Below are 15,391 nucleotides of genomic sequence, written 5' to 3' on the forward strand. Positions count from 1 at the left end.
GAGACAGATGAGATTAAAAACTTTCATTTGTCCCACCTTTTGCTACAAGGTGACGGTTGCAACTTATATCATAACGGTTCCATCTGTCACATTATTGGTGATAGTGAGATTTAGGTGGGACGGATGAAACTTTATTCTGCCGTGGGGACAGAGCGGGGTGACGGTTGGGTTAATCAGGTATGTGATGTGCAGCTGATGTTGTCGTTCAACAACTGCCTGGACGTGGCGCGACACCTGCCGTACCTGTTCCACACGGTGTCGTTCCTGGTGTGCTCGGGCACGGTGCCGATGCGCGCCGCCACGCACGGCCTCGTCATCAACATCATACACTCACTCTGCACATGCAACACGCCCAGCTTCTCTGGTTAGTATCTTGTTCATTTATTATGTAAAGTCATATAACAGCTGAAGTGGCAATGGGCAGGTCACAGTTGTCAAGCCAGTGACACCAGGTGGGGAAGGAAAATCCTCGAATGGAGGCCGAGAAAGGGGACCAGTAGCATAGGGCGTCCTCCATCCAGGTGGACCGACAACTTTGTGCGGACGGTGGCAAGTCGTTGGATGCCGAGAGCGAAGGACCGTATTATGTGGAGGGTATTGGAAAGGCCTATGTCCAACAGTGGGCGGATAAAGGCTGATGATGATGATATAACAGCTAAACTGTTGATAACTGCGTTGTAGCATTCCCTAATCAACGATTCAGAGTTGGACAATAGCGTTCAATGACTTGATTGGCGTTTAACATTAACATTAACTGGTGCTAGTTAGTATATACAATCCATGCAATGCTTCCGCTACTGTCCAATTGTATTGGCTGAATGTGAACCAGGCATAAAGGACTAAAACTTTACCATTTTTTATTTCATCTTATTTCATTCATAATTTCAATGGCTATGGCAAATGGCTTTAAACAATCTTGAAAATTTTGATTTCAATTTCCTTCCTTTCTCTGCGTTTGTTTATTTTTTAACCTCATGTTTGGTAGTCTTATGCAATGGGTTTTTGTTTGTAATTTATACAAAATGGTCTATTATTTTTCAGAGGAGACTCAGCGGTTACTTATGATGTCGTTGGACGAGTTCGCGCTGCCCAAGTTCTACCAGATGTTCGGCATCTCCAAGGTGAAGTCGGCCGCAGTCACCGCCTTCCGCAGCCCTTATAACCGACACGGCGGAGACTGGTCAGTCATACTTACACTTATGTACTGAAAACTAACTAAAAAGGTATATAGTAGTAATGTTGATTATATTCATGAAAACTATGCAACGTTTATGAAATTTTGTTGTGTACTTGTAATTACAAGAAAGCTTAATTTTACGATGAGTTTCTCCAAATTCGTTCAACTATTCTGGTGTGGAGTTCTGGGGATATCGGACATCTATGAGCACCCAGACTTTTACTTTAATCATTCATTTCTTATTTAAATTCAACATCTTTATTTGAATAAAATATTTACATGTAAATGAATTAAAAACACACAAAAGTTAGCCTATGTGTTTTTCCAGACTATGCTTTATATCTATGCCAAATTTCATTTAGACCCGTTCAGCAGTTTAGGCGCTAAACTCTAACAAATATCCATACAAATAGAAAAAAAATACATTTTATTGTTAAATGTTTAACATATCTATCTAAACTTTCGTGTTTATACTGTGCAGGTATTCAGAACACTCGTACGGTCCGTGCACGGAGTCGTCGAGCGGCGGCACCAGCACGTCACTAGCGCCCTCCACCGCCTCGCACTCGCACTCGCACTCGCACTCGCAGTCGGACCGCGAGCGGCTGCCGCTGCAGTCGCTGGAGACCATCACTGACGCCCTGCTCGAGATCATGGAGGCCTGCATGCGGGACATACCGCACTGCGACTGGCTCAACACATGGTAACACCCGCCAAATAACCTATCTGAACAGTTACACCGTTCATCATACAGATAAAACTGTCAGAACCGAGCATATGTAGTAGGCTTTATGCATTTACAAGTTGTAATACAGTAACAAATGCATAAAACCGATTGTTATCTCTTTTTTACGATTTTTTTTTAAATTATGAAATGGCAAGTGAGCGAACGGCCACCTGTATTCGCCTAAAAGACGAAGCGAATGCTGCGCATAGACATCTGCAATTACAAATGTGTTCGGAAGAGACGCACATAAAGAGGATAATTCCACTTTGCTTTGCGTCTACCTCACCGTTAGATCCACTTTCCCATCCTTTTCTTATAAGAAAGGATAGGAAGATAAATGGACTAAAATTAGGCTTCCGGCACGCAAAACTAAAGGATATGATACATGTTTCTGTGTGCTTGCACTGTAAATGAATAATTAAAACTACTTTATTAGGAATATTTTACTGCCTCATTCAAAATTTGATATGTTTTCAGGACATCGCTAGCTAAAAGTTTCGCTTTCTGCTTCAATCCTGCCCTACAGCCTCGGGCTTTGATTGTCTTCGGGTGTATTAGTAAGTTGAAATCAACTTGTAATAAATAAAAAATAAAATAGAATAAAAAAACAAAAGTGAGTAGGGTATGTGTTCTTCCAAACTATCCTCTACATCTATCCAAATTTCATCGAAATCCGTTCAACCGATTAGACTACAAACTCTAACAAATATCCATCCATCTATGTAAACTTTCGCATTTATAATATTAGTAATACGTTCTGTTACACCCCTTGATTGCATCCCATAGTACACATCAATCCTTTTCTTGCCCACTCAGCATATTCATATTCCATACGCTTTCCGCTACCCGACCCTTCAGACTCATCCCAACAACCCAGACGGTAGTCCAATTTAATCTTATAAACCGTTTTAATCCGACGCTCATAACAGTACTATTTTTAAGGTAAGAACGTAAGTGATGACGATATGAAGCAGTTGCTGCGGATCCTGGTGAAGGCGCTGGAGTCGTTCAACGACCTGGCGCTGCTGGAGGCCCTCATCATGTGCCTCACCAGGCTGCAGCCTCTACTGCATCCGGTTAGATATCTTACACCTTCATTCATTTTACAACATCATAATACCCTAGTTTTAAAATCGCCTTATTCTGATAAAACTGTCAAACGTATCGACACATATTACTGTCTCTATTATTTCAAAGATAATCAAAATAATAAAGGAAGACAATCTTAAAAGTTATTGCAGTTGAACTCCATATTACCTTTCTTCAAAAAGTAAGTCTGTTAATAAATACAATAAACTTTAAAAGGGCATTTTTATATCAAAAAATCATTTAACTGTCGAAAAAATTATAATTTGTATATACTTTGTTCAGGAATCACCAATACACAAGGCGCTGTTCTGGGTAGCTCTGTCAGTACTGCAACTGGACGAGCCCACACTGTACGCGGCGGGACTCGCACTTATGGAACAAAACCTACATACATTAGATTCACAGGGTGTTTTCGATGATAAGGTAGATATTACATCGAATTTGTACATAGAATTTTGTTGAGAAAAATACCTACTGTAATAATTTTATGTTTTCAGACATTGGAGCAAGTTATGATGGAAACCAGGGAACCTTTGGAATGGCATTTTAAACAATTAGATCATGCTGTGGGCTTAAGGTACCGCTCAGTTTTCATATTCCTAATTTTGTGTGCAGTTAAGTTTCTGCTACAACTAGAGAGCGCGCTCTGCTCACATATTTAATATTATCTGTTGCTCGCGAATTCGTCTGTATACAATTTTGAAAAACATGGCTTTGTTACTGACGACGTAGCTTTATAATATTGCAAATGTTTTTAAAATCGGTCCAGTAGTGTTTGTGTTATTTCAATACATACAAAATACAATCTTTCCTCCTTATAATATTAGTATAGTTACAGTAATATGACCTAAAATTGCGTACTATTTCATATAATTAAATAATATGTTAGGTAATAGTGAAAATATTGTAATAATAAATAGATGAGGCATAGTGAGGAAATTTTTACCGGCATTTTCCCTCAAAGGTATATCAGTTCTCAAGTTTATTGTCAAGTCCTGTTTGATAATAAAATATAATAAGTTCCATCTTTTGTATTCCAGTTTCCGTTCTAACTTCCACTTCGCGCTGGTGGGTCACCTGATCAAGGGGTACCGGCACCCGCAGGCCGCGACGGTGTCGCGCACTTGCCGCGTGCTCGCCGCGCTGCTCGCCACCGCCGCACGCGAACGTAGAGACAAGTTCCACGTCGCACCGGAAACTGTTGCTTATCTTACAGGTAATATATGGTTTTTGGTCCTTCGAGCTAGGATAGAGTTTAACAATGGTAGAGCTTTAACATCTTCGCACGAATGGGTCGGCTCACTACAAGCAATACAACGACAACACAGATGACAGGCGTGAAGTGGGAGAAATTCCGCGTTTCGTCTGTTGAGTGTGGTGCTGAAGGCCCAACATTGGTCCCTTTTCCATTCCACCCTTTTTGTTATGAGAAGGGATGACAAAGGAAAGTGGATTTGACGGCGGAAACGCATAAGAAGGGGAAATATCCTCTTTATGTGCGTCGCTTCGCCATTTTCGCGGATTCAAGTCACTTGCTTGTTTGCCTTTATATTATAAAAAAGGATGTTTTAAGAAAATAACTTGAAAACTTAGTAATATTTATTGATTTCCTAAAACTCAACATAATTAAATTAGCTTAACCTTTTTTAAAAATAACAAAGTCTTTACCAAACTTATGCTAAATCAATGATTTAATGTGTTTTTGTGATTTACAACATAGCTTTGGTGTGCGTGAGTGAGGAAGTCCGTTCCCGATGTCACGTGAAGCACTCCCTTCCTAAATGGCTGCCGGACAACTGCGACCATTACTGCCCTACTGCTGAACATCATCAGGTAAATAAAACAAGGAATATGGCATTTTATTCAATAAAATGACATCTTGCCCTACGAGTTTACTATCGTCTCGAACATATGTATAACTAACTGTTCTTTTGCGGCTTCATCCGCATGAACTTATAAAAACTATTTTATTATTTCCATTTCCGAAACTTTCAATAGCAAATGTCAAAATTCAAATGCACAAATCAAAACTAAGTCTATTGGATGACCGTAACTATGGCAAGATTACCTTCTTGACGTAGCTTCTAGTTTGCTTTTACTTATGTCTTGTCCTTTTCTTGCATAAAGGATTTTTGCAAATTGTTTACTTCTTAAGTTTAATAGCGTGAAAATATATAGCCTAAAGCGTGTCGTAACTGTACGGTTTTTTATTAAAATAGTAATTATTCAAAAACTAGCTGTTCCTGTGCGGCTTCATCCGCATGAAATTATGATTTTTTTTTACTATTGTTTACGTTTGTCAAATTATCAATAGCAAATGTCAAAATGACATGACATGGCAAACCTTGGCAATCTTGCTTCCTTGATGTTGGCAGCAACTTATGGTCTCTTTTCACATTAGGGTTTCTATCCAAAATATTTACCCCCTAAGTCTAATAGCGTGAAAATATATATCCTAAAGCGTGACGTAAGTGTAGGCCTTAAAAAAAGAATTATTTTAAAATATGCTGTAATTGCTGACATCTTAGGCAACAAAGAAATGTGTGTTTACGCTTTATTATAATAGTATAGATGTGCTGTGATTGGTGACATCTTATAGACTAAGTAGTGTGTGATTACACTTTATTATATTATTATAGATATAAATAGTATTAGTATAGATATAAATAGATGCATTTAACGTGTAATTTAATTTATTTGACAGTCGTCTCTCCTGATCCAGCCGACGTCATCGACGCACCCGTCATGTCAGAGCCGCCGTCAGAAGTCGTGGGATGTTCTCGACCAGGCCGCTCTGTCGTATGCGCACGGTGGTGAGATTCATTATATTACTAACTTACGCCTGCGACTCCGTTCGCGTGGAATAAAACTAAAGTAAGTAGCCTATGTTTTTTCCCAGACTATCATCTATATCTATGTCACATTTTATCTAGATTCGTTCAGCAGTTTACACTACAAACTCTAACAAATAGCCATCCAAGATATAATTTATATCTTACTTATATTATAAATGCGAAAGTTTCTATGGATGGATGGATGGATAGATGTTACTACATATCTCCAAAATAAGAATGGATCTCATGAAATTTTGACACAGATTTAGAATAAAGTTTGGAAGAACACAAGCTAGTTACTAAGTTTTGTATTTCATTTATTTCGCACGGATGAAATCGTTGCCAAAAGTTGTAAATTAGCTAATCCTGTAAGTTATTTATATTTCTTTGAATATCAACGACATTTGGTAATATCCGATTTAACTAATAATATTAATGCACAGGTAAGTCGCCGACTCTACATCAGTCAAGTAGCGGCGGCCATAGTCCTCATATGATGACCATATCTCACCAGGTAATTTTATACTATACATATGTAATTTATTTAACTTTCTAGTTAATTGACGGAAGTAAGAAATGTTTGCGGTTTGACCATTTGTGTCACGTGTTGTATTAGGCAACATTGTTGTTAAAAACTCTCCATAGAAAATTAATAAAAAGTTCGCGAATAGTCAAGTATTTCCGTTAAATGTGGTTTGATTTATATTCTTTTAGATGCAATATATTGTTTTAAATCATATTCTTTTCTAAATTAACAAAGCTATTTGATTTATATATATTTTTTTAAAACACGTTAAGATAATCATTAGGATATCTCTGATCCATAACTATTAGATAAAGTTTCTTATGTGTCATTTCTTTTAGATTTATCATATAACGAAATATATTATCTTCTTAACTTTAACGAAAAACCTTTTCCGTTACTATCTCATATCATATGTGAAACAAAAATATTTAATCATACTTCATTGTCTATTCTATGTGTCTATGAATTTCAATATGGGGACATGTTTTTAATAAAACCATAAATTAACAAACACCAAAACTTATTACCGAATGAAAAAGATGTGGCACTACTCGCTTCAAAATGCATTATTTAAAAAAAAAAACGTTTCCCCATATTACTATCTGAAATCATTAAATACTATCTAAAAATATTTCTTTTCAGTATACTTAGAGCACAGTAAAGTCGCCGTATCGAATCATACTACTATATCATTGTGTTTTTTCATGCAACTTGTTATGGATTTGGTTGATCCGTGTATCGTTTGTATTCGTATAAATTAATTAACACAATTGTCATGAACCCTGTCGACGTCCGGACGCTTTGCACTGCTTACTCTCTTAGACATCGGCTAGAATGCTTTTTAAAACGCAACGATCCTTCTCCGTGCCTACCTCGAAAGATACTATCGGACCTCCGCGGGTGATTATAAGTTTTAGAACTTGCAAAGATGTCTCATTAACTTATGTTAAACAATAGTCAACATCAATGAAATAATATTTGATTACATGACTGCATCTGCAAGTTATGTGACCATTAGTAATAAGTGTAAAATTAAAAGAAATTCGCCCGCGTAAAAAATATATCCTATGTTACTCACAGATAAATTACCTTTCTAATGGTGAAAGAATTTTTAAAATCGGCCCAGTAGTTTTTACGTGAATCGAATACATACGAAATTCAAAAATAAAAATCTTTCCTCTTTTTAATATTAATATAGACATAGACTACACTAAGCTAACTGTTTAGTTAATTATTTATGACTCTAAGTCCGTCTTATTGTTAAAATGTTAGTGCATAAAACGGTAGTGTTTTTTCATATCTTTGCAAGTTCAACATCACAACTAAGCAACTTTATTTCACAAATGCACATTTTTACACACGATTTTACAAGTAAAGTGCTTTGTATAATAATGTTGCTACTTATAATAAATAGGGATGAAATAAATATTTTTAATGTTATTTAAAATGTGTTAAATAGAAGAAATCTCGACCCTGCATGATTTTAGCCCTTGCGAAATCTTGCGATATACAAAATTAAACCATTATAGTATCGTAACATTTTGAAATCTAAATAATATTTTTTATTACAATAGTGCGTTTAGATCAAAAGCTTTTTAATAAAATTCTCTTTGAATCATTAACAATATAGTCTGCATACAAATTTCAAAAATCAAATACTCAAAACATAATAGTTACAATATACTACACAAAGCTTTTATAGATTTAGAGTAACCCAACATTTATATGAAAATTGTGATAAATTCCTAGTTTTTTCTTATCCGTACCCATCAAAGTTTTTATAGATGAATGTGTCTGTACCCTTAGCTTTTTAAATTATCTCCTAATGAAAAATCCTAAAGTTCTTTGCTATCTCGAAATAGAATTAACTAAAAATATCTAATACCAGAAAGGGCTTGTCTTTTGTGGAAATATTTTAGGTGATATTAAGGTATTAGAATATAACTAAATTAGTTCATAAAATCTTTTTTTATTTAAGATTGATCGCCTCCTGCTGAAAATGTAATTTTACGTCTAATTGTATTCAATTTGCACAGCACAAAATTAATAATCGTCACAAATACAAATGTATTATACCAACAATTTCGAGATTGCACCATCCTTTATCCGTTTTCTTCTATAGTCGTACCCTATCAAATATTACTGGAGACATTTTAATTTAGTCGTATTACGTTTAGGACAGCGAAGGTCGCGCGCATAGCGTGCAGCACGGCGTCGCGGGGGACGCGGCTAGGGAACACGGGGACGCCGACAGCGGGCTTGATGTGAGTGGAAACAATCATTTTATATGATAAACCATAAACACTCCTGTTTTTCACATGAATGCATGTACAAAAACATGGCCTTCTCTCTCAATCTTTGTGAAAGTATAGGGATAACGATAATTTTCTAGTTTAGGTGTTTTAGAAAAAAATACATTTCGTTTGGTCGCAACTCGACCCGCACAGATATTTGTATAGACTTATATTAACCTGTTCCAAAACAGTCAAGTAATTTTAATTCTAAGCCAAAATGTTAAGAAGTTAAATGAATACAGGGTGTGGATGACGACGGCCGCGGCTCACCGGGCAGCACAGATGATACAACAGACAGGCCTTCTTCTACCAAATCAGGAGACAGCGACTATCCAGAAACTTCTACAAAGGTACGTATAATATACACTAGTTGTCACATACTGTTTCACTTGACGCCTCGATCTCTTAGTACGATGTTCATAAGATATGTTCGGATTATTGGCATGTTTAATGCAAAAAGTTTTTTTGATAGGTTACGTAGAGTCTTATGCTTGTTGTATTTAAAAAAATGGATTTATTTCAGCAAGCATCGACTGATAAAGACACGACAAGTCCAGAAAGCAATAGTCTGTTGGATCCCTCCGTGCTCTCAGATTTTACAACACAAGCGCTCGTTCTTACAGTCCTAGCAACGCTGGTCAAGTATACTACAGGTTAGTGACTATTGCAATTTTCAACAGAATAAAAATCGATACTACTATTATATGGAGAAAAGATTTGTATTTTTGTATGTATTGAAGTAACTCAAAAAAGTAATGGGCCGATTTCAAAAATTCTTTCACCATTAGAAAGCTACGTTATCGCTGAGTAACATAGGCTATAATTTTAAATTTCACGATTTCGTGGACAAAGTCGCTAACAGCTAGTAATATGTAAAATTATACTGATTTGATATATTGATAAGGTTCAATATCGTATACACATTTATGGTGAATTTCTTATCTTTACAGATGAAGACGAAATAAGAATTTTATATCAATACCTAGCGGAAGGTTCTGTCGTATTCCCGAAAGTATTTCCAGTTATGTAAGTACAATACACTTTAAAAAAATAACCTATAGTAATGTTTTATAGATTACTTTATAAGTATTATGGTATTACGATTTTCAAATATTTTGACCCGATTCGCGAAAACTTAAGAGCCGCCAAGATACATGAAAACTTTAATATGACCTGTGCCTTTCGAGAAAGCATTTTTATAAACTTTTTATAACACTATAAAGTTTTATAATTTTATTATATTTATATGTATGTACAGTCACAGTCTACTGGATATGAAGATCAACCACGTGTTGATGCACTGCCACGACCAGGTCATACTGAGCGCGGTGCAGAGCATTATACAGGTCAGAATTACTTTAAAGTACTTATTAGCTAATTAGTAACTAAACCTAGCTTTAACCCGCAACTTCGTCCGCGTGAAAAACAAAGCAAGTATAAGTTCTTCCAGACTATCCCCTACGTATATGCCAAATTTAATCGAGATCCGTTCAACCGTTTAGGCTGTAAATTCTACCAAACATCCATTCATCTAAACTTTTGCATTTATAATATTAGTAAGATAGTGTATTAAAATATTTATTTTTCAGAATATGATAGCGTCGGAGGACGCAAGCCAACAACAGCTGCATTACATGCAGAGTTGTGGTTTCGGAGGCTTGTGGCGATTTGCCGGACCCTTTACTAAGGTATTGTTTACATATTTAACCTGAAATCAAATTGACTACTAATACATAGGTCAAGTTAATGTGCTTAAATCACCCGATGTGTTGTGCACAATATATTTGAGTAGTATAGTGTAAAAAGTTTTATAGTAAGTACATAATAAGATATGGTTTTTTAATGTCTCGCGATTAGCTAATACTAATAAAAAGTGTCGCAGCGACACAAAGTTGGTATTGGCGTTCGACAATAGTAGTCTCAAGTTGTTTCGAATTAGTTCTTTTTTAAATTGGTGTAAACAGTGACATTTATATGAATTTATTTCAGAATCAATGTACAGCGGAAGGCAGCGAGTTGTTCGTGAACTGTCTCGAAGCGATGGTGGAGACATGCCTGCCCGGCGACGACAGCGTGCGGCCGCGCGCGCCGCCGCCGGACCCTGACCACCCTGACACCAACGACGTTAGATACACTGGTACACACTCCTATACTACCTGTTCAGTCAGCTTCGTCCGCATTCAATTATAAAAAAAATTGTTTACATTTGTCAAATTCTCATTTGCAAATGTTAATAATTCAGTTTAGTTTCTTGTCTATGGCACTTCCTTAGCGTACTGGGCCAGTATAGAGTGTTTTACAATTGTCAAAATTACCGTTACCTATAATAACATTGCTTTCTTAATGTTGGCAGCTTGTAGTTTATGGTCCCTACCAACATCCATCTAAACTATAAAAGTAGTATGACTATCGTGTACTAACTGTCGCAAGCAAATCCTTTCACGCGGAATTAAAAGAAAACTTAATTATTATCAAATATACGATAGACGAGCAAAATCTACAGTTCTACTTTATAACATTACTTTCAATTTTACATAGGATTATCTTAAGACATAGTAAATGGCTTAAGATTGTTTACGGAGAAGACGTCGATTTTATGACATTGGAGTTTTATATATTGTTTCTTACAGGTGTACTACGACAGCCTACTATATACTGCTCTACACAAGATACATAGCAAAAGGCTAAAGTAAGTAGTTTTCATTTCAATACTGACTTACGATACGCGATATAACAATAATGGATTTATATATTTTCAGAAAAAGACGCTTGGTACCCAAACGTAAAGATAAGTAGCAATATAAAATATTTTAATTCACAACGAAATCTACATGTTTTATACATAAATGCATTTTAATATTTTTATATAGAGAGATACTAAATCCATTTGATTAGTGATAACTTTTGCATTTACTATAAACTAAGCTTCCTACATATGGCACGCTTTAACGTTAAATAGATTCAATATTAATACATTGATTTTTCAGTACCAAGAAGTATATGTAAAATATTCTTATACAAAAAGAAAATGATTTTTAGTTACGTGACGCACCTTAGTACAATTATCTTCTGATATTTAAAACAATCAATTAAGTGTATAAAAGCATATGAAAGAGAGAAATAGAAATACTTTGACCGCATCTAATAGAAATCCCGGCATTTTTTCAATAATACTCGTTGAAAAATAAAAGATAGTAGAGAATTATGTTGTCTAGAGTGGCGCTGGTATCGCAGTTTGTTGCGATACTAGCGCCACTCGGGTCTATAAGTTTGACGAACTATAATATATCGACAAACATGTAAAATCCCTTATTGATGTTGTAAATATGCTTTAATATATTTAAGTTCAATGACAAAGATGAAATCCACCGTTAATACGTAGTTTTTAAGATTATTTAAAAGTAACCTTAGATCTGACAACAGTATTGTTTCATAAATACTAAATATTTGAATTAACAGATCTGAATTAATCATATTTAAAATATCTTAATGTAAGTAAATTGATTATATGTTTTGTGTATGTGATTCGGTTGACTTAAAAAAGGCTCTTTCATTAACAAATGTTGATATAATAGCTTTTTTTAACGTAAGATATATTTTATTCGTCGATGTATCCCAGACCTACCCGAGCAAAGCTAGGGTAGCTATTATTATAATTGTTAAAACATAACCCCTTTTTGCACAATGAAAAATATATTTACAATAGAACTAGATGTATTTAATTCACGTTGTAAATGTTTCTCTATCTGATTGATAACAAAAATAAATTTATTAAAAATGTTACAATAATTTAAAAAATGCGCCTAATTTTTTAAAACAATTATGTTTAAGACTGTATTATTATCAATAATTTGAAATTAATGATCTGTTATATTTACAAAAACATTATAATAAATAAAACTTTACGCGCTATATTAGGATTTATTAGTCGTGCACAATTACATGAGACCTTAGTTCTATGACGTCACTCTTTATAACCTCAGTATAAAAACTATAGTTAAAATTTTTAATGACATGTTAAGTTTCAATCGTATAAATGTAGTATTGCTTATTTTGGATAATTAGTAATACGAGTCGATTTAAGTTCCTTGTAGATCTAAATTTCGTTTCAAATTCAGTTTTCAATCAATGTATAACCTTACCAAGAATATAAAAATCCTTGCCTAAAGGCGTATCTTTACTATATTCCTTTCTTATGTACGCAAATAAATTAGTTCCATATCATTTTGCAAATTGAGTAGGGTAGGGTTTTTATATTCTCGGTAAAGATTTAATATATTTAAATGTGCTTTTGTTACATTAAACTTTAAAATTGTTAGTTATGTACATTTATATGTTATCACGTATTTTAAAGCTTTATAAAATTACAATTGATTGTTTCTAAGATAACGTGCACTTACAAAGTATTGTTTATTATCTAATTTACATAAAAGGCCTTTGAGTAGCTAAACTCTTTTTGTACCTGAATACCAGTTATTTGTTAATGTCCAATATCATGTTGCAAGTTGAGTTAGTCTGAAATCTTTTATGCTAACGTTAATATACAATTGAAATTATTTCACGAAAATTTACAGGGTAAATAAATTTTAGATGATTTTATTTATTTTTACTACATTATAAATATGACAAAAATTGTTTGTGTATGGATAAGCAACTTTTACATCAAACTTTTTAGTACTCAATCATCATCATTTTATTTTATGCTTATTTGCCTCATATTGATCCTTGAAATAATTTTTGGGAAGATCTGACAAAAATTTCAATTTATAAAATAATGAAGTTCAGGTATTAAGGGCCTGTCCCTCTACTGGCTGATAGAGGCTCAGATAGCTTAACCAACCAACCAAACCAAAATCCGATATTTCCATCGCATATTTTATACGTTGGATTGTTATTTGTCAATTTACAAGAATTGTGGGACAGGCCCTAAATATCGAAATATTCAAAAATCTAATGAAAATGCGAATAATTTACATAGCAGAGTTATTTTTCAAATATCCACTTTTGATGTAAAAAAAAACTAGCGATATATTGTCCTATTCCATTTGTATGAATCATGTATTACTAAAAAAGAAAATCTAGAGGAATTGATATTTCATAGCATATATTAAGTTTACCTACAAAATGTAATACCTTAATTAATGTAACATGTACAGTATTAGTATTTGTAGAAATTACCTGTTGAGAATTATCACAACTATAATTCACTACTCAATGTTTCCATGTAATAATAAACAAATGAAATTCTCATGCTTTAATTCAAAAAACCTGAATTACTCCTGCACCCCTAATGGGCGTCGCCAGCAACTGCCCCCCCCTCACCTCTGGAGAACCCAGAAATATTAAATAGGTATACTTCGAATAAAACTGTATTAATAGCTACCTCCTTTCACCTAGGCCTAGCCTGAATCATCAGCTGCCGATGCCCAAATTTCCCTGTCTTACTATTTAGAGTTTTTTAACTCATATTTTCAGTTTCTTTATCAATATTTTGTCCATTTTTTTTATATGTCATATAGTATTTCATGACATATTTATGCCTTTAGCCCAATATATTGATTCATTTATAGAGAATCTTACTAATAATTGCAGAAGTTTGGATAGATGGGTGATTATTGCCGTGTAGCTCCAGAACGGCTGTAAAAAAAATGCTGGATAAAATTCCATATAGGTATTAAGCTACATAATTCGTTAATAAAACAAAATATATCTCAAAAACCATATTTATATTTCAACAAAACACCAAAAATAAAACCCGAACATTTCATTTAAATTAATGTACCATGAGCCCTCACTGACAGAAAACATTATGATAACAGATTCATTTACAAACACTATAGAGATTAAAATTCGAGCCAAAATCTGTACTTTTAAATAGGTTTTAAATATTAACATAATATAACATGTAATGTATGCGCAAAACTGTGTATTTCTCATGTCAAAACGCCTGTAATAAACACATCAACCCTCTCAGTCTATAACAAAAAATCGAATTCAAAAGAAACGAGAAATTATAACAAACTTATTCAAACAATGTAATTGAAATTGCAATCACAACCGCTGTTGTGACATGTGAAAATATAATTTCTCATTTCCATTGAATTTAACTCATATGTTACTCATGTACAATTTACATAAATGTCCTAGAAGTTGCCTTGTCAAATAATCTAAGAACTCTAAAGTATATATACAGCAAAAGAAAACATTCGTGATTAATAATGTTACAAGAATAAATTAGTTAATAGTGTTAACACATTGAATGCCAGCAACTGCCATTAGTATTCAAAAATATTAGTAGCATCGCTTGTGTTAAAAATTTCAGAACACTAACTTCTTTTTTTATCACGTTTAAGAGTTAAATAGATACATCGAATTACATAATATTAAAAACCAATTGTTTCGAGGTACATACCCGTAATCTTTTTACAACTTAAATACGTCAAGTGAATTAATTTTGGCACATACAAGAATATAGTAAAACCTATAATAAACAATAACAAAATATTACTTTTATACAGATTCACAACAATATACACATACATAAATTGACGTTTTATATTTAAAGTAATTTTTATACAAATTGATTTGGAATGATTAAATAAGTATACGAGTTAGTTCCATTCTACTGTTTAATTCTTAAAATTTAAAAAACGTTTGCTAAAGAGAATTCATACAAATTCGTCTGGTCGAGAAATAATAATATTTACCTAAGAAAAACGCCGCACAGTGATGTCAAGCTCATCA

The 15,391-nt window shown here is 33.9% G+C and overlaps 1 protein-coding gene across 2 annotated transcripts in view; it reads left to right on the forward strand.

Annotated features, from left to right (window-relative positions):
• Nucleotides 1–11,336, forward strand: part of LOC106107234 (neurofibromin) — a 31,140-nt gene extending 19,804 nt beyond the window's left edge. For both annotated transcript variants that reach the window (XM_013288004.1, XM_013288005.1), the window contains 19 exons: nucleotides 193–364; nucleotides 1,042–1,180; nucleotides 1,659–1,880; nucleotides 2,382–2,461; nucleotides 2,847–2,980; nucleotides 3,276–3,416; nucleotides 3,491–3,570; nucleotides 4,034–4,209; nucleotides 4,714–4,826; nucleotides 5,698–5,806; nucleotides 6,271–6,341; nucleotides 8,531–8,617; nucleotides 8,890–8,997; nucleotides 9,171–9,300; nucleotides 9,598–9,673; nucleotides 9,906–9,993; nucleotides 10,237–10,335; nucleotides 10,637–10,784; nucleotides 11,278–11,336. In XM_013288004.1, coding sequence (XP_013143458.1) covers nucleotides 193–364; nucleotides 1,042–1,180; nucleotides 1,659–1,880; nucleotides 2,382–2,461; nucleotides 2,847–2,980; nucleotides 3,276–3,416; nucleotides 3,491–3,570; nucleotides 4,034–4,209; nucleotides 4,714–4,826; nucleotides 5,698–5,806; nucleotides 6,271–6,341; nucleotides 8,531–8,617; nucleotides 8,890–8,997; nucleotides 9,171–9,300; nucleotides 9,598–9,673; nucleotides 9,906–9,993; nucleotides 10,237–10,335; nucleotides 10,637–10,784; nucleotides 11,278–11,324 — 2,220 coding nt within the window. In that variant the 3' untranslated portion in view covers nucleotides 11,325–11,336. The remainder of the gene's footprint in view (nucleotides 1–192; nucleotides 365–1,041; nucleotides 1,181–1,658; nucleotides 1,881–2,381; nucleotides 2,462–2,846; nucleotides 2,981–3,275; nucleotides 3,417–3,490; nucleotides 3,571–4,033; nucleotides 4,210–4,713; nucleotides 4,827–5,697; nucleotides 5,807–6,270; nucleotides 6,342–8,530; nucleotides 8,618–8,889; nucleotides 8,998–9,170; nucleotides 9,301–9,597; nucleotides 9,674–9,905; nucleotides 9,994–10,236; nucleotides 10,336–10,636; nucleotides 10,785–11,277) is intronic.
• Nucleotides 11,337–15,391: the final 4,055 nt, after the last annotated feature.

The sequence above is a fragment of the Papilio polytes genome, unplaced genomic scaffold (genome assembly GCF_000836215.1).
Source record: "Papilio polytes unplaced genomic scaffold, Ppol_1.0 DF822067.1, whole genome shotgun sequence".
In the NCBI taxonomy this organism is placed as follows: domain Eukaryota; kingdom Metazoa; phylum Arthropoda; class Insecta; order Lepidoptera; family Papilionidae; genus Papilio; species Papilio polytes.